This window comes from Patiria miniata, unplaced genomic scaffold (assembly GCF_015706575.1).
Source record: "Patiria miniata isolate m_02_andy unplaced genomic scaffold, ASM1570657v1 HiC_scaffold_7, whole genome shotgun sequence".
Lineage (NCBI taxonomy): Eukaryota > Metazoa > Echinodermata > Asteroidea > Valvatida > Asterinidae > Patiria > Patiria miniata.
Genome location: NW_024037074.1, coordinates 35,684,302 through 35,709,962, shown reverse-complemented (window position 1 = coordinate 35,709,962; position 25,661 = coordinate 35,684,302). Strand labels below are relative to the sequence as shown.

The following is a 25,661-nucleotide window of genomic DNA, read 5'->3' as shown; positions in this document are numbered from 1 at the left end:
TGGATTCATATACTGAGATATCGATAAAGACTCTTCGTGAGTATTCTTTGAAAATATGGATTTTTTTAATAAACAAATTTGTGTCGATTATGTGTCTACTGACATGGTCCAATATTGATAAAACAATTTTTACGTCGGCGAAGAGCAACACCACATATATAAATAGAATTGATCAAACTGGTACAACAAGTTATTCTGGTTACACAATCGGTAGTGTCGAATGTATATTGGTCGTATTATATAACTGAAATGGCGTTGGACAGAATGTCGGGAAGTGTTTTCGAGTATTTTATTTCAGAGAGAAAAATGTTATTGAATTTATTTCTGCTATATGATAGGAAATGGTGTATATCCTTTGCAGCAAAATGACAGCGCATTTCCGCTGCACGTCTTCTCCGCGCCGGCAAACTCTCTGTTCAAAAACACACTACTGTCAATTTATCTCGATGTCAAAAACAGTATTGCTTATGGTTAAAATAGTTCATTATTCGGGCCTATTCATTTGGGAGTTATCTTTAGTTTAGCAGTGCACTCAGTCTGAGGTGTGAGTCGGACCACATTGAAACTATGACTCTGCTTGTCAAACATCGCAATTATTTCTGTAATGCGGTGGCTTAATTTCTAAGAATATCCGCCACAAAATTAATGTGCATCATAAAACTGCATTGTCCCATGGGCACGCAGTGATCAGGAGCCTGAATTAGAGAGAGAAGGCCATATTTTGATAGCAGTCAGAAAATTCCTTTATTTTCTCTCTCTCCCTTGCCGTGTGAGCTATGTGAGCTATAATGCAGTTAAATTAAGGTGTGCATACCACGATACGAATTTTCTTCGTATATATACAATGGATCTTTCATAATGAATGCTTAAAGGCCCATGCGATGTAATTTAAATGCAGTTTAATGCAATTTAATGCAATCCTTGAAAATGCACCTTTGTGTCACTTAAAAAAAAACCTGTCACATTTAACCTTTGTTTTAATTTACGTTTTGCCGTTTTTAGGAGTATGTTGGTGTTTTTTTGGTCTTTATGCTAATGGGAATTTCATATTCATGAGCAAAAGTGCGATGTCATTTCAGGCAGAAACCTCAATGTTACAGTTATATTTCAGCGCCACAAGTTGCCAGAATTTTTAATATTTTGCCGTTGTAATTTTTTTCTTTGGCGATTCGTTGTTGTGCAATGCACTGGCAGTAAGCCTATGAGCAAACTTTTTTTCACAAATGTTTTCAATGAGCAATGTTTTGGGTTCACAATATTTGAACACAAAACCCCTCAACCGAACAGTGTCTTTTTGAAATGACATCACAGCAACAGTTCCCTCAGTTGTCCGAAAAAAGCATGAACATTTTTGAATGTTTAAAAAAAATTATAATTTTCAATAGAATTAATCAAAAAGGGGTGTCAAGTAGTTTTCATATATTTCAGAGGAGGAGAAAGTTGCACAGGATCTGCTCGTCAGAAAAAAATCACTGTGTGAACCCTTTAACGGTGTATTTATTGTATTCGTTGTTCACGTCACATTGTGTATGAAAACTGACCGTGAATGCATGGGGTTGGTTTTGATCAGTCGGCAATGACTCGTCCGAAGTCAACAGAACAATTTCTCTTTCAGCGCGGCACTACTCAGCCTCTTTGAAGTCCCAAAATACCAGACAGGCAGATTGAATAAACAAGGCAATTCATCCAAGCATTAAGCACGCCCTTAAAGAAATGCAAATCTCCCATGCGAATGATTTCCTGGTAGCGATTACTTCTGTAACAAAATATAATTTACATTCACGTCGTACCTAAAAAAAAAAATGAATTAATTCCCTTCATTACCAATTTATCTAATCCGGCAGAATTCCATTCCACGATATTTTCATCCCGAGAGGGATTAAAGTTTAGGTTTCGTTTAGCAGTAATTTGACGTGAACGGTTATTAACCAAAACTGACCTTTCCCTTTATTTTGACGTTCAGCGAGTATTGAATTTTCGAGAAAGGGGGAATTGCAAACGAAATGATTTATGTCTGTGTTGAGATATTGGTTGAATTAATCCCGTGCCCCATGTAAAAAGTAATCAACTCTGTATTCTTGCTGTAGGCAACAGTCGTCAGTGTTTGTATTGGAAATGTTTTATTTTGTAGAACAATTTTTTTTCGACGTACGTGCGTCATTCGTGATTAGTTTTGAGTTCTCATCTCTGAACATCATTGTTTTTCATTCGCCATAGCACGTTTTCAGCTTTTTATCTCCAATTTTCGAAACAATTTTATTTAAACATTATCTGTTGCTGAAACAAAATCAATTAAATACTTAACAAAAATTGTTTGTAACAATTCGGAATGACGTTTATGAAAAGTTTTTAAATGGAGGCAAAATATGTGCAATAATGTTATAGTCACGTGGTCTTCATCAGTAATCGCTATAAATCTATGTTACATCTGAAGTATGGTGTTAGTATGTGCCATCGGCGTCGCATTTTTGGGGCGTCGCATTTTTTTTCATTGATTTTCTGCAGGACGTTCATGCAAGACGGCCAGAGCTTATTGGGCACTCGCACTTGTTTTATATATTCGCGTGAGGTATCGAAACCCCCTTAAGCTCAGGAAACATCCTCAAAAAACTGCGAGATCTAATCATTCACATTCTTCCCTTAAACCAACGATATTAAGGGATGCCCTTCTTTCTATAAAACCCCATCAACCACAGGTGGAATGAAAACCATCGCCTTTTTCCAACAAAGGGAGGAATTTCCTGTACTATTGTGCTGGCCCGATTACAGCAGGTGCCAATGCAGCCAAGACGTATCGATTAAACTCTCGGCGCTCACTGAACGCGTTGAAAGCCATTTGGACTCCATCTTAAAGACATCCAATTGACTGGAAGAATCCTATCCGTCATCTCTTCTCTCCTTCTGTTCGCTTGGTGAGGTATCCATTATTTTGTTCTCCCCAGCTCCTAGGATTTTCTCCAGCAGTACAACTCGAGCGTGCATTTTCTCTTCGTCCCTCTCTCTTTCTCTCTTTTTAGGACGACGTCCGTGCAGTAATCTTCCGCTTCAGAGCTATAGATCCAGTTGAAGCACCGGGCGCTTAGTGACTCAAGGACCCTGTTATTCAGAAAGGGGGAAAACTAAAAGAAATCAGAAGAAAAAGAAGAGGACATAACAGCCTGACCTCCAGACTGACTCACGAAGTGGTTACTGCATCGGCCGCGTGTCATTTCAGAAAACAAAATGTAGTACATGTATAGGCTAATTATCTTTTTTTTCTTTCAAATTTCAAGCGCGCATTCTATATGTGATGATTCTGAATTATTGAAATACTACATCGGATGGGGCTGAGATGTTTTCGCCGCACTCACGAATCACCCATGTGCTAAGATTGATGACTTCGCACCTCATGCAGACAGTATGGCCCGGGTTCATGTCCAACTGACTTTTATTGTATTTGTGGCCTTCAGTCCAGTCGAGTAAGATCGAGCACTCCATTCTCAAATTTGTGTTTGGACTGCTTGCATCGGCGACCGTACACGTGATAGCCCATCCAGAAACGGAACAAGATACCTCTAAACAAAATCTGTGGGTGATTGCTATTTTTTTTCATGTTGAGCCACATAGAACAAAGCTGTGATGCAATATTTGTACCTGGCTCCTGCCGCAAACGCACCTCACTCCGTTAACCAGACTATTCGCAGGCCTCTCTTCTGTCAACACGACAAACACATAAACGGCGCTCATAATTTCAGCCATGGAGTGCAATACAAACACCGAATATGGTTGCCGGGGGAGGCGGAGGTCCGGTGTATACTTCCTCCGCAATTCTGGAGCGTTACTTCCCTTCATCAACCATCGCTATAGTGTTTGCTGAAAAATCGGAAACACATCATATTCATCTTGGAGTTTGTATGAGACAAATCCGCCCTCTCAAATACGCCCAGAATGCTGGATGCCACAGTTCTGTGTTACTAGGAAGACTCTGAGACAATATTCTGTATGAGATTTGGAGAGTTGAGACCAAGGGAAATGTTCTCTTTTTCCCCTTGAGTAATTTGGAAAAAAGTTGCAACACTTTCTTTAAATAACCTCTTCATATATTGACGACATGATGAGCGAAGACTGTTTAAGTTTTGTTTTGTTTGAAGATGTCACATTCAGGGGGAGAGATGTCTTCAGTTCAGGAACTAATCAGTTCAAAAAGACATCGATCTTTAAGAATTGTAACCAAAACCAAAAACGTTAAAATATGACGATCGAGATGCTTGAACCGGCCGTTGTCACTGACTGTACAGTAACATGAACGGTGCTGATGGATTTCTGTACAAGTATAAAGAAGCATTCGACGTCGAAAATAGAAGGCGGGTTTGTTCGGCTCAAGCTGCCTCAAGTCCCAGAGCTAGAACGTGGCGCCCAGAAAAGTCACTTGAGCGAGTAAGTAATTCCGGTATAGAATCCATAAGCTGATAAAAGAGAAATGGAACAACTTCGTGCATTTTCTGCGATTTAGACAAGCATCGGGAGCTGTGTATGAAGCCTTACATTAATCTCATGACATTATGATTGGCGATCATGATTGGTATGTCTGTTTTGATTTCCATTAATTTGTGATCCTTTTCGTGCGTGATAACAGTGTCATTCTGAACGATTGGAAGTTTTGAAAGTTGTAGGTTTACTTTTTGTAGGTTTACTTTTGTTGTATGTCTACAAAAAGTTAACTTACACCTACAACTTTAAAAGTAAACCTACAACTTTATATCTACCAGTGTGTATTTTAAGCCTTTGTTGTCATCCAAGGTGTTTCGGAGATCACTTTGCTATTGGTAGTTATCAAGCAAAATACACCATTAAACTATATCGATTGATTAAGGACTCCGTTGTCTCTGTGTCACTTTAAATAACACGAATACCAAAACGACTGTATTCCTAATCACAAACTATAGTTATCAATATTAGACAGATTTCCTCTTAAGACAGATTTCCTCTAAAGATAGATTACCTTTTAAACAGATATAAATCCTTTAAAAAGTGTCCCCCTTTCTACGCCTCTTAAGCCAAGAAACGGGAGGAAACGAAGCTTTCAAGTAGGTCTATACATTAAGTGTGGCTTTGGCGTTTTGTTTATCTTCCGTGGAGTCTTTTCATTTAACCGTGGCAAACACCACTTCAGAAAGCATTTTGCCCCCTAATGCTGCAGAGAAGAAAAAATGGGTCATATCAAATGTTTGCCGCATCGAGTGACCTCCAAGGTCAATAGCATCTCTTGCTGCTGTGATCGGGGTAAAGCAACAGAGAAATCAGCTCGCGTTGAGAGAAAGAAAGACGAGTTGTTGAGATGATGCACTCAGCCCCTTCGGAGAAACTGTGGCAATCTGGCGGATTGGAGAGGTATACTGAGGAGTGGACTCGTGTTTCGCTCGTTGGAGTCTTGACCGCACAATGCACTTCAAGATGAGAGTACGAGTACACAAGACCCTGCTGAGTGGTTTGGAAGATGTATATCAGTTATTCATCGATACAAAAAAGGTAAACATGCTGTGATTGTGGGAGGAGATAAGAATGGACGCAAGTCGGATTCCCAAGAGATACAATGTGATTATTGAATACAAATAAGGACCCTAAAACATTCAAGCTCTATCTGTGTAGGCCTAAGTCTTGTTCAGCGTCAAGTGGTCACGAAAACAAAATGTGTATGTTTTATGTCCAAATTCGAACTAGGTCCTCGCCATGTCATACTCGGTTCGAGGTCAAAACGTAGGGCCAAACATGCATGAAGTTGGAACTCTGCTCAAAAAAATAGGCAGTCTTTTCAAAACTCTGACCAACGTTATAATTTTACAGTCTTGATGACTATCCTGTTCCCCCATGACAAAAATCTTTATGAATTGGACCCGGTACCTGTCTAGCAAAAACAGCTCCATCGTTGAAACCTATGATACATCACGCCCGCGAGGTGAAGCTCCCATAAGAAAACACACGTGTAAATAAGGCGCGACGTCGTTGCGTCTCAGCGCTTTTCCAAATTGGCCCAGATCCATCTTGACCCCTCTTTTGGTTATCTGCCCTTAAGTACAATAATGGCACTTATAACGGACAACTTGCCAATATTCGCAGCGTCGAAAAATCTGATTGACACCAAAGGTGTGGTGCTATTATACCCAATGTAATTGCTATGTCATGCAAACATTATTCAAAATCGTCCGTACAGGTCTGGATGAATTCTCAAAAGATGCAATTGTTTTCGTTACTTTAATAAAAGGGAGCAGAAGAGTATACCCCCCTTCCCAGCTTCAGAACAGAGAGACACGGTATTCGTTAGCGGTCTTAATCACAATGCAACACCCTCACGGCCCCACTTCTGCGTCTCGCCTTCCCCCCGGAACGCAATGGTCCGAGCACGAAGTGAAGAAGAAACAGTTCGGGTCATCCTTAATCACACTTCTTCTTGGATATCCCTCCCCACCAAACTCCCTCGGGGATACCGAGGCTTTCAGACGGCATCTCCAAGACCAGCGAGGGAAGATGGTGAAGTGGAGAGGTGCACGCCTAGCTGAGAGAGCTACCGTGCCTCTTGTGAGATAGCTGGCCCGTGTCTGCGAGTCGCATTTCGCTGGCCCAGAAAAAGAGAGGAAAAAAAACCCCGTAGAGCAGAGGGTCTGACAAGAAGAAGAAGAAAGACAACGACCTGGCTTGAAAGTCTGCATTCTGATCTTGTGGGGCTGAATAGAATTCTCTTCGGTGTTGGGTAAAATACTAGATTCCATTCATCTTCAGTTAAAAAGCTCAGGCGTGGGTGTAAATGATTATGTTACAGCACCGCTGAGGATTGTAAGTTATGCCAATTTCCTTTATACTTTTCTTATTGTTTGTCTCGTGTGAATATTTCAAGCGTTGAGAAATGCTGTTTTTTTCATGAAGATGCTCCTCTGATGCAGTGCGTGAATTGTGGACCTTGCTTTATGTTGATCCTTAATCTGAGTCAATCCAAAAGCTCCAGTGTAGTTTAATGTGTCAGAGAGAATTTGCTCATGGAATCACTTCGTATTATTCTATAAACTGCATTATTTATTCTATATTTGAAAATAAAATTTAAATTAAGCATAATTATCTCGAAACAAACAATTATATTAGACTATAAAGGTAAGGTTAAGGGGTTTGAAAACCCACCGATGGCTGCTGTATAATACCGCCAAGGAAATGGTTTCCAAGTTTCCATTGGTATGCAAACTCACTCCTGTTCGGTATAACATCTACAGACTGCAAACGCCTTCAACGGCTCCAAAATCGTGCTGCTAAACTGATTTATCAGGCTGGAAAATATGACAACGTCACTCCTATCCTCCACGATCTTCACTGGCTGACAATCCCCAACCGAATCAACTTCAAACTTCTGACCCTCGTTTACCAATGTCTTAACACTGACTCTGCACCTTCATACTTAACCGAACTCATTCAGCTTTACAAGCCGACCAGAAGACTCCGATCATCTACTGACACCAGATTACTCCATGTACCAAAAACTCGCACTTCCACTGGAGAGAAAAGCTTCCACGCTGCTGCCCCAAAACTCTGGAACAATTTACCCTATATCATCCGCCACTCTAGCTCACTAGCAACATTAAAAAAATCCCTGAAAACCCATCTGTTTAATTGATCTGTTTAACTGATCTGTTTAATTTGATAGATTTGTTATTACTTACTCATGTATTTTGAATGTGGTTTATTTCTTGTTCTGTTTTCTGGTGGGTTTTTTTTTTTTGGGGGGGGGGATTTTCGTCAATTTGTGTAAAGCGCTGTGGTACTTTCTATGACAGTTAGAGCGCTATTTAAATGTTCAGTATTATTATTAAGTATTATTATAAAAGAATCACACCTACAAATTGATTCACAGATAAGTATTGTTATTTGAGGTTTAAGATCTTTCGCCGCACCGTGATAACAATCACCTGTGACTGATTTTCCAGTGAAAATGGAGATAAGTAGCTTGGTATGGTAATGCAAATCACCCATCATATCGGTGCCGTATAAAGGGATTTATTGTGCCTGAGTGTCCGATGATGGCACTAAAAGCAACGGTCGATACACCCTCAATGTCACGGATATGATTTTGTCAGCATCGAACAGAATTCATACACATCAAGTGTAAAGTCAATACACTATAATACTTGATAGCGATGCTTTTAGATCTTTACCGCCAAAATGGAGTTGTTTGCGGGGTTCGACCTGAGCTGAGAGGTCCAAAGTGCTTTATGAAAAAAAATCATCTTAATTGAGTTTTCAATTTTATCGAAGGAACAATTGAAAATAATACAGAGATGCTGGAAACAATGATGCTGCGAAACGACCACGTTTATTACATTCTCCGACTTGCAGATGTCGTCATGATTTCATCCGCTGCCATATTTCATGAGGCTTGCGTTTCCGTAGTGACAATGGTCGTTGCGTTTTTTTGTGTTATAAAAATCTTTGTAGGAGTTGGAAGAATACATTATCTTTGAGTGTCCAGTTTTCATCACTTGCTATCCAGTTTCAATATCGCATTGCCGACTACAATATGGATTGTTAGGACTAGAGGTCTCAAGGTGATTTCAAACAACAGCGAGAATTTGCGGGATTCCAGGACTTCAGGGCAAATTGTGTATACTGCAACGTACGCGCCGTTCTGTATCGGTGCAAATATTTTCAATTCTGCCTGCTTCTATTGTGACCAGTTTGTTTCGTGAAGATTGAGCGGCATGATTATTTGCAAAATTGATTGAAAACACCGCAAATTGATTGAAATGATGAAAACGAATTGACCTCAGCTTCTGAGCACCAATTTAGGTTTCCTTGAGTGGAATAGCTGGTAAAGTTATGCACTGGTTCATGAAAGAAATGAAGTATAATGATTAAAAATATTGTTGAATATAAAGATAAACTTCAACGTCTGACCCATTTATCTTGTGTTTTGCTATCAGTAAAGACAAAGAAAGGAGTCCGTGGCAAGACCAGTCGCCACAGTCGATGGTTTGTATCAAAACGTTCACGTTAACGCAAAATCGTGTAACTTGCACGCTCTGTTTAGGTAATGGTTACATCATTTCCTATGGAAAACGTGTTTACGGGAAAGCGACTTGCCGAAACTAGAGATTTGTATATTTAATTAGTGAGCTATTAAACTCGCCGTAAATCATGCAACCTCTAATGCCTAAACCAGGCGGAACTCGCCAACGGTATGACATTGGCTTTTTATTTTTACCGATCGTGAAATCTTGAGAAATTCATACTTCCACTAATTCATAAAAAAAATTTGCAGGCCTATACCCTATATACAATTTAAAACTCAAGTTTTACATCTAAGATACTTCTCCACATTTTCAAAGAGGGATATAAAGAGGGATATATTTATATGGTTTTAGAAAGTGAGGCTTTGTTGCAAGATTTGCCTGTGAAATGTTCCAAAATGATATCAAAATCTGGCTGTCGAAATTCTGTTTTTAATGGATAAATATATTGGTGAGGTGTCGAAAATTGTACTGACTTACTAAAATTGTACAAAAAACTTGATTTCGACTTGTTCCTGGGTGTGCCTCGTTTTGAAATCCGACGTCCCAACTCATGTCGTCAATAAAGTTATGGCTCAATAAAGAAGTCCCTCGGTATAAGGCCTTAAGTCGTGTAATATATACGACGTGCGCTTTATGTATATGATTAAGACGCCACGAAATGACATTAGGTCAGCGTTCGTCAAAACATGATACAGCAAAACCTCGATTAGAGTCAGACCATAGCATTTTCTCGTGTCTTGCATAATACCACACAGTGGACAGGTATTTCCCAAGCGATTTGTAAATGGGTGAATACTGCCCGACCTTACTGTTGTCAGTCTCGTATCACTTTTCAGAAGTGAAGTGATTATTCGTGGCTACATTAGATTAGCCCGCAAAAAGAATTAGGCGTTGGCGCCTTGGTCCGCAATAAAGATAAAATTACGCATGTTGTGCATTTTTAAAGGTAAATGTCAGTGGATTCTGTATTGCTTTTCACTGTAGTTGATAGAGGATTCGTGAGCCAGCAGAATCTGTGCCGTAAAATTTAAATGTAGAACCAGATAAGGACACTTTTATTTGTATCAATTGCTCTTAAACGAAGAAATGATGATAAGAAGAGCTACAACGCACTGCCGTATCTGCGTATACGTGACGAAGAATATTTTATGGGCGATATGTAAATCCTAAGTGGCGATCGATTGTAGTAATTACTTTTTAGGAAGTGACAAGTGAGAATCGTACATGGCTGCAATACCAGTTGATGAATTACAGTTGATTGCTGGAATTTTATATACGCACATGGGGCCTACCTCATCTGCAATCTTGTGGGAGGCATTGTCCGAGAGTATGCTCGTCCCGAACCAGGATTTCAAGGATTCATTCTGGGATTTCTTCCCTCTCTTCGATTAGTAATTGCCGATCTACAAGACTTACAGATGTATAAAAAATAAATCTCGGTGCTAGTGATTGGAGTCGTGTATATAAGCGAAGGTCGACGAAATGCACCTGCCGCCCGTTGACTTGTCGCAAGTCTGGTAGTGGTTTGCTAGTTAATCCGGTCATCATCCCGTCCCATACGTAAACGACTTGCCAGCAAAGAATTGATTCTCATGATGAGATTGCGCCACAAGTGACTCTCCAAATTAAGCGGAATTTTAACAGCTTCCCTCCAAGAGCCGGCGAGAGAAATTGTAAACAGTTTCTCGGAGAAGTAATTTAGTCGTTCCCCTGCGTATACGGTTGGGGGGGGGGGGGATAAAACTGTTTTCTCTCTAAAAAAAAAAACACCCCAGAAGTCATACTGGAATAGAAATCGTGCATTAGGTCTAAGTATAGTACAGGATTGCTCCACCTGGGTATGTTGTTCAACTACTGTAAATCCGGGTCCAATCATACCCTAATTTTTACTCTGATGCGAAGTCATCGAGTGTCTTGGTACTTAATTAACCTACTTTCTTATGGCGGCCTCAACCGAGCATTTGCAATGGATGTCCAGATTGCACTCCATTAGTGTCTTGGTAAAAACATGTTAAATTACAGTCAAGCGGTTTTTCCCCTTTCAAAAGGACAAGTTAATTCTTAAAAGTAAATTGCATTAATGTTGTCGGTCGTGTGCTATCTACTCATACCTCAATGTTGATAGAACATTGTGCACATAAAGGTTACTCTTGACAGCTAATAATGTTGCATATCGCCCCGCGGCCTTTCTGCCCCAAGATAGTGCGCAAGTTATACACTGAGAAGCATCTCTACGCAAGACAGTCATACACGGTTTGGAAGTGAAGCAGAAGAACATGCGAAGTAATAACAACATGCGTCAATCATCATCATTCATATCATTCATCTTCGACGGACAGGAAATAAGATCAACATCTCTCCGTTGGTATTTGTAAAGCCCTTCAACAATTTTTCTTATGGCCTTTCAAAAAGGACAAGGTTTACCGGCGGAAAATGGTTAAGTAGGTCGGGTCTTGTCATGCTAGTTGGAGAAGATAAAGCAGGCCTGTGCTTCGCGGTTCACCCTCAGTGCTTCCAGGCCCGGCGCGCGGAATGTTGGATTGGATTGAACGTAATTTTATTTTAAGGCCCACGTGTTTATCGGATACTGATTTTGTCGTCTAATAACCGCTAACACGAACCGATGCTAGCCATATCAACAGTCACATGGTGATATCGGTATCCGCACTATCCGCAATTTATGTTTTCTTGTCAAGATTTGCTAGTACAAGCCGGTTTTTATGGTGTCTTAATTCCTATTCCGCGGGCACTTGGCTGTCAAATTAATCTAATATCTGTGGCATGTTGTGCGAGCAAATCGAATTGAGGGATGCAGAGCCTGTGCGAATTATCGACGGGGCTTTTTTTTAACTGTTACTTTGCAGCTGGAAGTGTTCCGTTTGGAAGTGGGTGTCTTGTAGGATGAACTGCACGCTACAGAAATAGCTCTGACAGACCTGTGGAGAATGTTGACAACTATTTCAATTGCTTCAAGGTTGCAGGAGTATTGGGTGAAATTAAGAACAGATTTTAAATGAAATTACGGATGAGATCGGGTATTGGGTAAAATTATTGAAAAGATGTCAGAGCAAATTGTGCCTTCTAGACCTAAATGTTATATTATTGATAGGGTTTGTTCTGAATTTTTTTTTAGTATAGACATCAATGTAACTTTTTTATAAATGGCAAAAATTCGGATACCACTACAAAGTCTGCCAAGTTGCCAACAATTCACAAAAATGTATGTTTGTTTACATATTTCTGTTTTTTACATTTGTGAACATCTTATCCATCGAACGTTCGAATGACATTCGTATATTCATCGAAAACTTTAGAGCGTTTAGCAAATCCTGAGGTTTTTTTTTCTCTCGAGAACTTGTATTGGAACTTCTGAACGCCTCATACTTGAACATTATTTCCCGAATCTGTTCGGGGAAGATGATTACTTTAATCCGTCTCTTCACAACCCCCCCTCCTTGATCTTCACCCATCACCACACTTCTTTGTTCCTTTTTCCTTCACCAGCCCCAGCCCTCTATTCATCCCCATTGCTCTTTGCCCACTGCCAAACTACTTTGGTCTTCCCCCTGTTGCCTTATCCCTCCTTTTCCCTTCCACATTACGTCTTTGTACAGTGAGTCCCCCACTTGTTTGTTTCTGTACCACTGTCATGTTGCCTTTGAGAAAGATCCCGTTTGGACCGTAAATAAGCCCGCCTAATTTTGTTGGTTTTCATTCCTCATTTGTCACACCAAATGCTGAAATTTGCAATTGGTAAAGACAAAAACACGTATAGGCCTATACTGAGTCCGTGGCAATAGCGTTTGGAGCAAAGACGTTTACATCAAAAATCATGATTTGGGAGACGTTGAAGACCACGTAAACTACAGGCCGAGTATGGCCGGAGTTTTAGTTCAGCAACATGGAAGCTCGGTGGAATTTAAAACAGTCATGCATTTCTGCAGAGCTTAGTACCAACTCACCTTAAAATTGGTATACGCTTGCTTTTTGGGTGTGCCTCCTTGTAAAATAATTTTTCCAATTGAATTGATAATTTTCTAGCATTACACTAGTTATGAGCTTTCCAATGAGACATCGCACGAAAAAATCGGCCCACGACAAGTAATCAATAATTAATTTCAGTGTTTGAATTAAGAACGGGACGCTCCTAATTCGTTCTGAACTAGTGTGCGCAATTTCTGAACTAGAGCGCGCCATTTAAAACCACCTTTTAAAACTGTAGGCCTGCACAAACAAACAAGCAAAAGGATTTGTTATAGAGGACATTATATTCCTTTAAATTTCGTTCGGAAAAGAAAATCGAAATTTTGAAAAAGCACGTATATACCAACTTTAAATAGGGTCGGGTTAAACGGGAGATTGGTCGAATAGTTGTTCAACTACGACAATGACCGGTCACGCAATTATATCTATCAGTGCTAGGTCAATCCAATAAGACGCATTATATTCACTAGGGTGTTTGTGGAGTATTTCAGTCGTTGGAATCTCGTTCTCGATATTATACTGGATTAATCTTGTGGGAAAAAAATCAGCTGGAATTGATCATCGGTAGCACGAAATGATGGACGGAGTGGTCGTAAAAGCCTCCTGGGGTTGGACAATCTTGAAACGTTTGATGAGGCTGACGGTGATTACCGCTCGGAGCTAAGACGATTTGGGGCCCGCTTGCTCTCTGATGGAGGCGGTGTTTGTACTTTTGGCCAACTCGTGGATTTTAACTTCTACCTTATGTCTTCTGGGCACTTTTTCAAAGGTTATAAACAGGCTTACCTTTATTGATTCCTTGTTTGTTGGAATGGTGTTAAGTAGAAAAGTTTGTAGAAAAGTTGTTTCTAGCATTATTGTTTTCTTCTTCTTCAGCAAATCCGTGACTTTCAGGGTTCGTTGAGAATAATTTTAACTATTTGTTACACAAAGGTAGGCCTAGATCCTACCGTGTTTGCAGTGTTGAGTAGTTGGAAAATAATGTTTTAATAATTTGGAAGTAACGAGGAGTAACGAATTCAAAATAATTACTTATTAACTAATCCGTCTTTCTATTTTCAATCTCAAGTTGGTTAACAATTGTGCTGGTATGATACATTTTTATTCCCCGCTCGTGAAATAAATCTTAAAATAGTTTGAAAACAAATCTATATGCACACTATCACTCTAAAAACACTATAAATTTGACTAAAAACAGTCAAACAAGCACCCAGCTGATCCTTGCTGTAGTCAGCTGGTCAGTTCGACTGTTTTCTACTCAGACCTAACTATTTTTTTTGTTTTTTTCCAACTCAGTAGAATTGATTAATTTATTTAGAGTGTTCTTTTCATAGGTCGAAATGTAAGTAATTAAGAGTGCATCGCTGCTCAATTGCACTTTTATTGCACTTCTGCCCTTCCTTGATATCAAACAATGCCATAAATCTTTTCACCAACAATTCCGTGTATGCTTTAAAGTGACATTGTACGTAGCCAGGCCACTAGGGTGAACTTGCAGCTTGAGCGCTAGTGCGTAGCGCAAGTGTTTCCGATCCGCAGTGCGCTCGGGTCAACCACAGAGACGAAGGCTCTGTCGCCAGTGGGCACATTTTTCTTCTACAGCCAAGTATAGTCACCTACCATAGCACGCATGTGTGAAACCTATCACGTCATTGAAATAATATGTTTGACATGACTTTTTAAGTTTAAATTTCGAGAATGGATCGAAGCTAATCTGTGGTCTTGTTGAAAACGCTTGCCGATTTTGGATATAGGCCTAGTGGACTCCATAATTAAAGCCTTAGGATTAGGGCGATCTCTTTTTCTGTTTTCGTAGCCTCAATATCCTGTCAGTTAAATCGTGTTTAATCAAGTCCTAGTTTTGAACAAAAAAATGACTTATTATTTCCGATCCTTGACTGTGATTTTCACACGCTTGCTGGATTCATAGCTCTGAAAGTAATTTCAGAGAGCCATTCTGTTCACAACTAACACATGCGCTTTACGACAGTGACCATCCTTGGTTGCAGGGGAAAAAAAAGTAATTGCGGCCCGGCCGAGGTGGCGAACTCGCGGGCCACTTGCCGCGGGTCCGCGCTGAATTTCACACGTTTGCCGGATCCGATTTATCATCACGGGAACTGCTGGGATCCCCTCGGCTAAAATATAATTTATGGAAGCGATAATCATTTCAACCTTGAACACGGAGATCCGCCGGGTCGCATCTTTCAGTTCACGGTAAATTTCCGTAGCTAACTAGAGGACAAGTGGCGTCCAGATTGCGAATATTATAACACAAGTGCATAGAGAGTCCTTATATTGACTGCATGAAAGATCACTTTTTTTGTAAATTCAACTTGCCGCTTTAGGTGTGACCACATTGTCTGAGGCATCAAATTCAAGGATCTTGTAGTTCCGTCTGCAAATTGTGCAGTTGGGGGTTCGAGTCCATCCCAGTGTGTCCTTGGGCAAGACACTTTACTCCAACCACGAGTGTGGTATATCAATGAGGGATGTAACTGTGAGGGGAGAGGTTGTGATGGAAATTGTGATGGAAATTGTGATGGTATTTAGTAGGTTTGAGGCCAAACATGTCAGCATTGAGCTGATCGAGATTATTGGGCAGGATTGTTTTTTAAAATCTTTATACTATCGTCTTTATTAAGCCAAAATGTCTTGTTTTACCCATGCCTAAAAACCGCGCGAAATCCTGCATCATTATATACCGAATACCTTTGACTACCGTCATGACAGTAACGAATATCAGTTATTGTATTGTTGTTTGTAGACTTTCACTGGTTCATTTTTATCATTCCGTGCGGATGCTCCAGGCAGGAGAGGCAAGAAGATAACCATATCAGTGACATCCAAAGGGAATAGTAAGGACAGTCGGAGAGATACCAAAAAAAATGACCACCGGGCACTATATAACGCCATTATGGCTACGGTGACCACGCAGATAACGTAATCTCCCTGTGGGTTGCAGTTGATATTATCGCATACGGCCGGGACACTAGACATCATCTGCCCCCGGGCAAAGCAGTTGATATTTGGCCATGATAGTCTGGCCCCGAGGGTCACTATCCCCCCCCCTTTTTTTTATTACTGATGCTGTAAGCGGCCATATAGCTGGCTCCAACACTCTTGAGTCGTATCTCAGTCCAACAGTTAAATTGATTTGGCATTGGGGCCCCCGGACACAAAAACCGAAGATTTCCGTGAGCAGAGGGGGAAATTCCGCAGACAAGTACACGCATGATTATTTTTTGCTTTAGAGAATATTATTTTGTTTAAGTGACTTGTGCTTGGTAAGATGAATCTCTCGAGTAGAGGATTGGTCTGTTCAGCCTGATTGAATTGAAGTCTTGAGATACATTTGTGGGTGCACCATAGTACTCGCACTTGGACCGATGACTTTTGACATGCCCGCAAACTGTCATTGATGGAGCAAACAGTGCATTACTGTTGGGCACTATTTTTTGTTTTTTTGTGTGTACAAGCATTACACTCACTGTGTGGACTTCCGAATAAAAGAGGTCAACATAAATCAGGTAGCAGCGACGTTGTGTGGACTTGCCCACGTCCACACAAGGTTTTCCCCTCTCTGGAAAACAGGTTGAGAGGCATTTTTGGGTTAGGTTTTTTTGTGGCAAAATGAAGAGAAACACTAAAGGGAATCATAGAAAACAATTTGGGTGTAAAGAGTTTTCACAGTTTGAATAAAATTAGTTTACTCACTGTTTTTCTTAACTACACGAAAACAAAGGAGTATCCACATTAGGTATGTAAAACAAACATGTCTGTATGTGTGTGTTTGTCTTATACAGTCACTATGTGGACATGTGAACAAAAGACGTCCACATAATGCAGGTTGTGTTGACGTTATGTGGACTAAGCCGTGTCCACATAACGTTTCGCCCTCTGGAAAACAGGTTTAGAGACATTTTCGGGTTAGGATTATCCGCCGCAAAATGAAGAGAAACATTCAAGGAAATCAAAAACAAATTTAGGGTTAAAAGATTTTTCACAGTTTAGGCCCCCCTAAGTGAAGTTATTTTTTTTACTGAGTTTTCTTAACTACACGAAAACAAAGGAATGTCCATACTAAGTAAAACAAACAAACAAACACCCCAACAAACAAACAAATATGTCTGAGTATGTGGGGGGGGGGGTGTTTGTTTGTTCACAGAAATTACAGAACATTGCCTTTGGGCCCTTTGATCACCCAAGAATTCTATTTGTTTATGTCCTACCATCGCTTCTACCCGTTCAATCTTCCTTCCAAAGTCCGTCACTGAAAACTGCAAATGTATAGGTGTCTTCGAATCTGTGTTGTAGTCGAGTACTTTTTTCCGAGTACCGAGTACTGCCGAGTACTTACGTTGCCAAGTACGAGTACCTGTACCTCCGAGTACAAGAACGGGTCTCCGAGTACTAGTACTTGTACTTCCGAGTACGAGTACTTTCCGAGTACGAGTACGAATACGAGTACTTGTATTCCCGAACACGGCCATACGGCAAATGGTTCATTGTGCGTAATTGGCCCAGGCCCAGTCAGACCGATATACAGACCCACTCATGGCTAGCTGTTAAATGTGTTTGTCTGGACTTGCACAGAGGAAAATCAGGAAATCTCGATTTCTCCACGAGCCAATCAACCATTTCAAACTGAAAGTATCGATAAAATATGGCCATGGTGAAGCTATAACATCCCCCCCCAGTACTGCTATTCGAGTACGAGTACTTAAATGATCGAGTACAATTTCGACATTTCGAGTACGAGTACTTTGCTGCCCGAGTACGAGTACCGTCATTTCGAGTACGAGTACTTTGACATTCGAGTACGAGTACGAGTACGAGTACTCCAAAAAAGTACTCGAGTAGCACTCGAGTACGAGTACCGAGTACGAGTACTACGGCAATGCTTCGAATCTCGTACCATGATTAATAATAACGCGGCCAACAAACCGTTTAAATATTGGCGAATTCTCCAGGGTGTATTCAAGAGTTTACGAGAAATATATTTATTGATATAACTATTTTGATAAATTAAATGTGATTTTTGTAGAAATCTGAACAACATCAGCAACACGAGTTACACGACAACGGCATTTTGAACCCTTTACTATAGTGGGGAATTATCCTGTTCTAAAATGGCGTTAAATTCAATATTTAATGTGGTCAAAACAGTAAGCATTCATATAACTTACTCTGATGGTGAACATCTAACATTGAATATAAAATCTCTTTTAATCACATTTTAGTGCATTTTTTTCACATCTAGTTACCCTTACAGCAGAAAAAAGGTTCCCCGCATACTCCCAAAATGAAAGTTATTTCAGAAATAAACGAACACTATCCCTATATATAGGCTAGTGGTCAATTTAGAAGTATTTTCAAACATTTCCTTTCAGTCAATATGGATTTAAAATACTTTGAAGTGAAGAGAAAAGTTGTAATCGTATATCCATACAAACAGCGGTCGCATGATTATCTCGACTTATATTTCGTATACTTTCAGTCAATGATGAGCCCTTTCTCGGAATTATTAGTGCCAGGAATTAAAGACAGACGTCACGTTCGACCCTTTAAGTTCTAAAACCACGCCGATTGGAATTCTGGCCACTCAGGTTTGCATTACTTTTAGGATGGAAATACATACAGGCCACATTTCAAATCCGAAATAATATTCATTGTATTCTGAAACTGAGTGGCTTTAGTTGCGATTCTGAGACATTAATACGGCAAGTCCCCGGTATATGCATATGCAATTAGTGTGAACTAAAGATAGTCGGTGTTTTTACTCGACCGCCGGATATTTTTAAGTTCATTTATTAATTTTTTTTTATGTTGAGGCCAATCCCCCGAGGCCTACATGGGACTCAGGTTGCCATAGATGGCATCTAATACAGATATAAATATATATCTTTATTGGAGATAGAGCGGCATTAACTTGTAAATTAAGGAAACCGCACCTATGGATGTTATTATCCATCGGTGGTTGCAGATGGTGGGCGGTTGACGTGTCCTGTGTACACTGCTCTGTGGCCGGCTTCTCAGGTTGGTCAGGTTCGTTGGAGGTCGCCGGTTCATTCACCTCCTGAAGGCTTTTATCTTGGAATTATCGAGCATCACTATATTTACCAATGACATACCCAGCTTTTGGGTGGGCGTGCAAACATCTTAAAAGGTGGTACCATTTTTTTGGTTTCAATCGTAAAGAATTATTTTTGGTTAGTTGTATTTATCGCCGTCCAGTTGGATAAACTTTAAGTGACACTTACAAGCTCAATCATTGATTGGTTTTGACTGTTTCTGCAAAAAAGAAGAAGAAGATGCTATAATGGGTTGTATATATGTGGACGACTTGCGCCTTTCAGCATGTCGTCTATGGAAATCACCTGTTCTGAATTAATCAAAGGGACTTACAGTTCAAAGAAAAAAAAGCGGTATCTATAATTTTTGACCGTGATTTTGTATTCCCCGGCAATATAATCCAGCTTGAAAACCGAATTCGGAATAAATTAGGCGGAAATATGAAAATTGATGGGAGTTCATAAATTGTATGTGCAATTCTGTACATTTGGGGGAAAATGAACATGTGTTATAGCACAAGCATTGTGGAAATCTGGGGAGATTATCAATAACATCTTTCCCAAACTCGGGGAAAATGTTATTACACATTTGCATTATACGACAGATTCATTAAAGAACTGGGAGTATATTAATATTCGGTTGGTACCGTGGATCACCCTCTAGTCCCACCGGTAATCCCTCGGTTTATTCCAGTGACGTCTTCCAGGTATATTAATCAGTTTTCCCTTATTATTTTCTCCGCAGATTTTTGATTCCAGTCAGCGGTGAGTGACCGGTGAGGTAGTGCCCGAAAATCTCCGGATGGATTTCGAAAAAAAGAAAGTTCCGACTGTAGGCTACAACTGACTACGGTAATTGCAAGGAGGTGGATAATTAATGGGGCATACGCCGGGCAACGCACCGACCTAATGAAGCCAGCTACTCACGGTTCTCCTAATTGAAGATGTTGCTCCTTATATCTGTGTGCCGGCGCTTCTAGACAACGGGACTTGGTTTCCGAGCAACGGGAGTGCAGAAATCTTATTAAGTGAAATCTGTATCACTTTTCAGGCTGGGTTAGCTATTTCACAGAAGATTTGATAAAAATCGATGTGCGCAGAATACCAGTGATATACAATGGCTACTACTGAAGTAGGTCCGACGCTGGTAACCTACATCTATGAATTTATCAATGAAACGATTGATGTCCTGAATGGTACGACGGCCAACCCGACTTTTGGACCAGAAGGGACGTGGCCGCCCCTCCCAGCTCACCGCTTGGAGGATTACGTGATTCGTCTGGTTCTCTACGTCATCATATTCGTAGTCTCCACCATAGGCAATGTCGCAGTGCTGGTTAGTCTCCTCCACGGGCGGCGCAGGAAGTCCCGCGTCAACCTGTTGATTGTGCACCTGACGGTGGCGGACCTAATCATAACTTTCTTTAACATCCCCATGGATTTTATCTGGATCCTGACCACACGGTGGTACGGTGGGGACTTTCTATGCCGGCTGTGCATGTATGTGGCCATGATAGGGCTCTATGCCTCACCATTTATCCTGATCGTCATCAGCTTGGACCGTTTTGCCTCTATTGTTTTCCCACTGAGCGTCCGGCAGGCAGACATGCGCTGTAAGATCATGCTGCGGGTCGCTTGGGTGGCATGTTTCGTTGCCAGTGGTCCTCAGGTGAGTGTCACAATCAGCTATTTCAGCAACATTATTATTTCGTTCGTCGCTATCCAATTACATTGCAACCATTATGCCTGGTTCAACATTTTTCATCTTCATTCTTATTATCACAATAATGTCAAAATTATACTAGGCATTCAGCATTGATTCTGCCATGCTTTGTTACTTTGTCAATTTGATATCATTAATGTTGCATCGCGGTAATGTTCTTATAAACACTGTTTGCTGACTTCTTAGTGCTTTCAAAGAACGTTTGGAAAAAGGAAGATGCTTCCGCGACTCAAAATTTCCATCAAATGTATTTGATTGCAGTACCTGCTGCTATAGGCCTTATTCTTGAGGAAGCCATTTTAGATCGTGTTCCCTGAATCTATTTTATAAATTGTAGACTGTTGAATGGGATGGTGCCAAACTATTTTATGATTGGAGTCTGTATCAAGCCTCACGTTCACCTGTTTTGAGTGTGTGTAAAATGTGCCTTAAAACATTAGGGTATATTGATCACAAAATTAAAAAAATTGAGCAGACTGGTTTTAATTTGTAATTAACTTTCATTGCTTCCATTTCTACACTCAAGTTCCAATAATTAAGAGTTTGCCTCGCTTTCAATTTAATATGGCCGACTTGTGAATAAAGTCTGTAGGTCGGCGCGGCATTACGTAAGCCGATGAAAACATATCTTTTCATTAGTTTTCATCGGTTAATGCTATGTGTTACCATTCAGCACTCCAGACTAAAAAAAACTGTTCAAAATTGAAAGTGGATCTGGGAACGAGATAGGCCTTAGGAGATTTTAGAAGTTCCTGGACGTCCGCGCGAACCTATACCTCATAGCAAACTTGGTGGTATATTGTGGGTAGACGTCTTCAAGTTTAATTACACATTAATTAGCAGATTCGAGCCGTACACGAACAAAGATCAGTTCTTAGGCATGTACTTCACGTTTTCAGACGTGATTCTAATACATGGTGTTAACAAAGTAAAGGGGACGAACCTGTGTTCACACAGGAACGGATCGGAGTGCCCACAATCTCACGATCATGAACCCTGTGCTCCAACGCTAGACCACACGTACACACGTGCTAACCAAGTAAAATTATGATATATGGCGTGCATTTTTTAACATTTAATCCAAAATAGAGATATCTCTATTAAGAATTGAGATATCTCTATTTATAATAGAGTTATCTCTATTGCTAATAGATATATCTCTATTATTAATAGAGATATCTCTATTAATAGAGATATCTATTGCTAATAGAAAGATCTCTATTTCCTCGATTAATAGAGATATCTCTACTAGCAATAGAGCCATCTCTATTAGCAATAGAGATATCTCTGACTATTAATAATAGAGATATCTCTATTGCTAATCATAGAGATATCTCTATTATAAGAAATATCTCTATTATTAAAAGAGATATCTCTGTTCCTAATAGAGATATCTCTATTTCTAGCTAATAGAGATATCTCAATGAGCAATAGAGATATCTCTATTAGGAACAGAGATATCTCTATTAAGAATAGAGATATTTCTAAGTCAGGTCCAAACTAGAGAGAAGTGCCTTTGTCATGCATGTTCATTTGAATGATTTAACTTGACTTGAGACTGAATGACTTGTGATTGTCTTGTGATGGAGGGAACAACCGAGTATCAAAATGGCCTGTATTTTTTATATTCTATGATCTACGACAGGTGCTGGTTCACGAGGTGATGTCCCATCCATATTACCCCGAGTATACACAGTGTGTAGATTACGGTTTCAGCGCACACCATCCCGTCGTCTGGAACGTTTATCATTGGTTTGTCGTCTGTGCCACGTACTTCTTTCCACTGGCACTTATCGTGGGATGCTACACGGCCATTGTGATCAAGATATTCGGCAACAGCACCATCCGCAGCTGTGAGTGGGCTTTAAAAAAGTATAGTTCCTAAAGATATAACGATTTGCTATATAGTGGTGTCACAAACGGATAAGAGTCTAAGTCATTGAAAATCAAAGAGGTTTCAAACCTTGGTGGCGGGTATACGTAGATCGTTAAGTATTTCAATACACTTTGAAACTTCGCCACTAACGCCACGCATATGCCTATGTGAACGTCTGGGTCCCAAACACTGACTAGTCTAGCCTCGGACTCGATCAATTGTCATCCATTCCCGGTATCAAATTTGACGATCAAACGAATGGAAATTGGGTTATTTATTTTTTAATCAATTCAATTCTATGGTTTTCAAAATGTACATTGAGGCATAGTGCTTCCTTTTCACAAAAGCTATCGGGTCAAAACAGGGCAAGTTCGAGCAAGGACCACTGGTTAACTAGAGGTTGGTTCGTGACGTACCTAGCGCATGCGCACTGAAGTTGAAGTGCGAACGACTTCCGTCGAACTATTGATTGTCATGTCAACGACCGTCAAAACATGGCGGTCGCACAATTATTCAACACTTGTTGTTTCTGTTTATTTACACAAATAATAGTGATTGTGTATAGCTTAGAAAATAGTGATTGTGCTTAAGGACATCTTACATAATCGCCAATATTATTGTACAATGGTGACAAAAGTGACATAATCGTAAACTAACATGGAAAAAATGTGTAATGAAAATTTGAGCGCTCACAGTTTCGTTCAGTCCATCATTTTTGTTGATAGTTGGTTCCCTCTGCATATATGCTATGGAAATTGCTATTGATAACCACATATAAATCGTTGCGCGACCAGCCGCGGTATAGGCTGGTTCCAAATAGTCGACTAGCGTAGTCACCCATCGTCGACTAGACTAGACTAGACATCGTCGACTAGACTAGACAGAGTTCGGGCTATCTTTAGTCGAACTAGGATTAACCATTGTCAACAATAGTTCTTGCACGAACTTGCCCACAGCTGAACACCAAACCAAAACATGTCCAAATTGGCATGACAAACTTGCTCTACCTATGTTCGCATGCCCAGAATCATACCTCGTTCATGTAAGCAGCTTGGATTGATTTGATCAATTCCTACAGATTCCGGTAACAACGGCAACAGAATGACGCTGCGGCGCTCGGGGGCCGACACTCTACCCAAAGCCCGCGCGAGGGCGCTCATGATGACCGGTACCATAGTAACGGCCTTCATCGTCTGCTGGACGCCATCTTGCATAGAGGGCGCTACCATCCACGTCAACCCCAAACTGGCCGAGAACGAGCCACCTTGGCTCAAGCAACTCTTGCTTGCCCTCATGTACTCCAACGTCTGTGTCGACCCCATAGTCTACGGCATGTTCACGGTGGACTTCAGGCGGTACTTCCCCAACTGCTTCGATTGCTGGGGTCGAAGAACGGTCTGGCGGGGGCGGAAGATCAGCCGACGGTCCACGACCTCGTCCAACAACTATCCGCAAATGACGTACGCCTCGTCAACCCGGCTGGGCGCCACCACTGGGGTGACTGCCAATTACCACGTGATAGAATCGGACAATAGATTAGTCGCTGAGAAATGTGTCTAGTGTAACTTTAAAAAAAAGTTGTAAAAATCAGTATGATACTATCGCACACTTTGTCAGTACATGTAGGCCTAGTTGCATGACCTTTGCACTGACAAGACAGGACGAGCACGTGAAATTCTTTCGCGACACCATAGTATTTTTCGCAATTGTCAGGTACTTTGTGATGACGTAAAATAACTATTGGCTATTTTGTGATCAAAGTGTGATAGTGAAAACACAGCGATATCGTTAAAAACAAACCACGACTGTGCATGCTCTTCTTGATCACCATAGCAACCAATGTTCTAAGACATGATGACTCCACTCTTTCCAAGGAGTACAGTGAGCCTCTCTTTTCAATAGGCGGAATTATAGGTGACCATAAGCAGAAACACGTTTACAATTGTACTAGTGTTGTATACACATTTTGCGGGGGGGGGGGGGGGGGCAATGGAGAATTGGTCAAAAAAAGAAAGAAAAGCTGCTTCCTTTTTTCGTCGGTGAAAAGATGTTTATAGGTACTGGGTACTGGGTCATGCAAGTGCCGATTTATGAAAAAGGGTAGGACTGGATACCCTTTAAAAAACCAACCCAACCGATGGGCGTCGCGAGGGGGGGGGGGAGGGGAGGCGCTTGCCCCCCTCCCCTGGAAAACGGGAAAAAGAGGTACAAAAAAGGAAAAAGACGTGCTTAGCCATAATGCAATTTGATGGAGGGGGGGGGGGGGGTAGGGCAAATGCTCCCCTGATCACGCTCGGACAAATGATAAATTGAGAATATAATGAAAAACTTAAGGAATTTTTGGGGAAAATTTGCTTTGCCACCCCCCCCCCCCCCCTCTGGAAAATATCATGGCGACGCCCATGTCCCACCCCTCTGTTCCATGCGCTGGGTGGGTACGCAACTGCCTCATCCAGAGAGAAAAGGGCTGCCAGAAACGAAACGTGATATGATTTCATAGGCCAACAAGTATGAGGTTTGCGAGTGAAAGATCCCGAAGAAAAGTGTGTTGCTATGTTAATTAATATTGTCCACACGTCGGTTATAATAATGGTAGACCTATAAAATATTTTAAGCAAATTCAGCACACTTTAGACAGTTTACGTTAAACAATATAGACAACATTGATGTAGACTAATGTAGCGTTTAACCATATGGGAATCCAAGTTCAGGGTTGGGAAGTGGACAGATAGATGTACGACATTCCCCCAAGACCCATGTCGGATGTCATATTGATTTGTAGCACCTGTGGTGCTGCATCTTTCTCTCACACAGATTCAGTTCTGTCGAGCGACCCTGGAGATAGCTCGGGTTGTCGAGTGATTGCACTGTGTGCATCTCGAGCGATATGCGCTTCTCTGGGGAAGCGTATCTCGCTCGAGATGTAAACCAAGATCTGGACGGAAAATCACTGTAAAATCACGGAGCATCCGTGA

At 40.8% G+C, this 25,661-nt stretch overlaps 1 protein-coding gene across 1 annotated transcript; it reads left to right on the top strand.

Annotated features, from left to right (window-relative positions):
- Positions 1–2,588: 2,588 nt before the first annotated feature.
- Positions 2,589–24,665, top strand: LOC119746396 (gonadotropin-releasing hormone II receptor-like). The gene is made up of 4 exons (XM_038223310.1): positions 2,589–2,912; positions 19,833–20,756; positions 22,456–22,663; positions 23,765–24,665. The coding sequence occupies exons 2-4, from the start codon at positions 20,205–20,207 to the stop codon at positions 24,244–24,246; spliced, it is 1,242 nt and encodes a 413-aa protein (XP_038079238.1). The 5' UTR covers positions 2,589–2,912; positions 19,833–20,204; the 3' UTR covers positions 24,247–24,665.
- The last annotated feature ends 996 nt before the right edge of the window (positions 24,666–25,661 follow it).

Excerpts from the sequence above, each read along its gene's own strand:
- LOC119746396 (XM_038223310.1), top strand. The coding sequence starts at position 20,205 with ATGGCTACTACTGAAGTAGGTCCGACGCTGGTAACCTACATCTATGAA. Across the intron at positions 20,757-22,455 it reads TCGTTGCCAGTGGTCCTCAG|GTGCTGGTTCACGAGGTGAT; the intron begins GTGAGTGTCACA and ends GATCTACGACAG. Across the intron at positions 22,664-23,764 it reads CAACAGCACCATCCGCAGCT|ATTCCGGTAACAACGGCAAC; the intron begins GTGAGTGGGCTT and ends CAATTCCTACAG.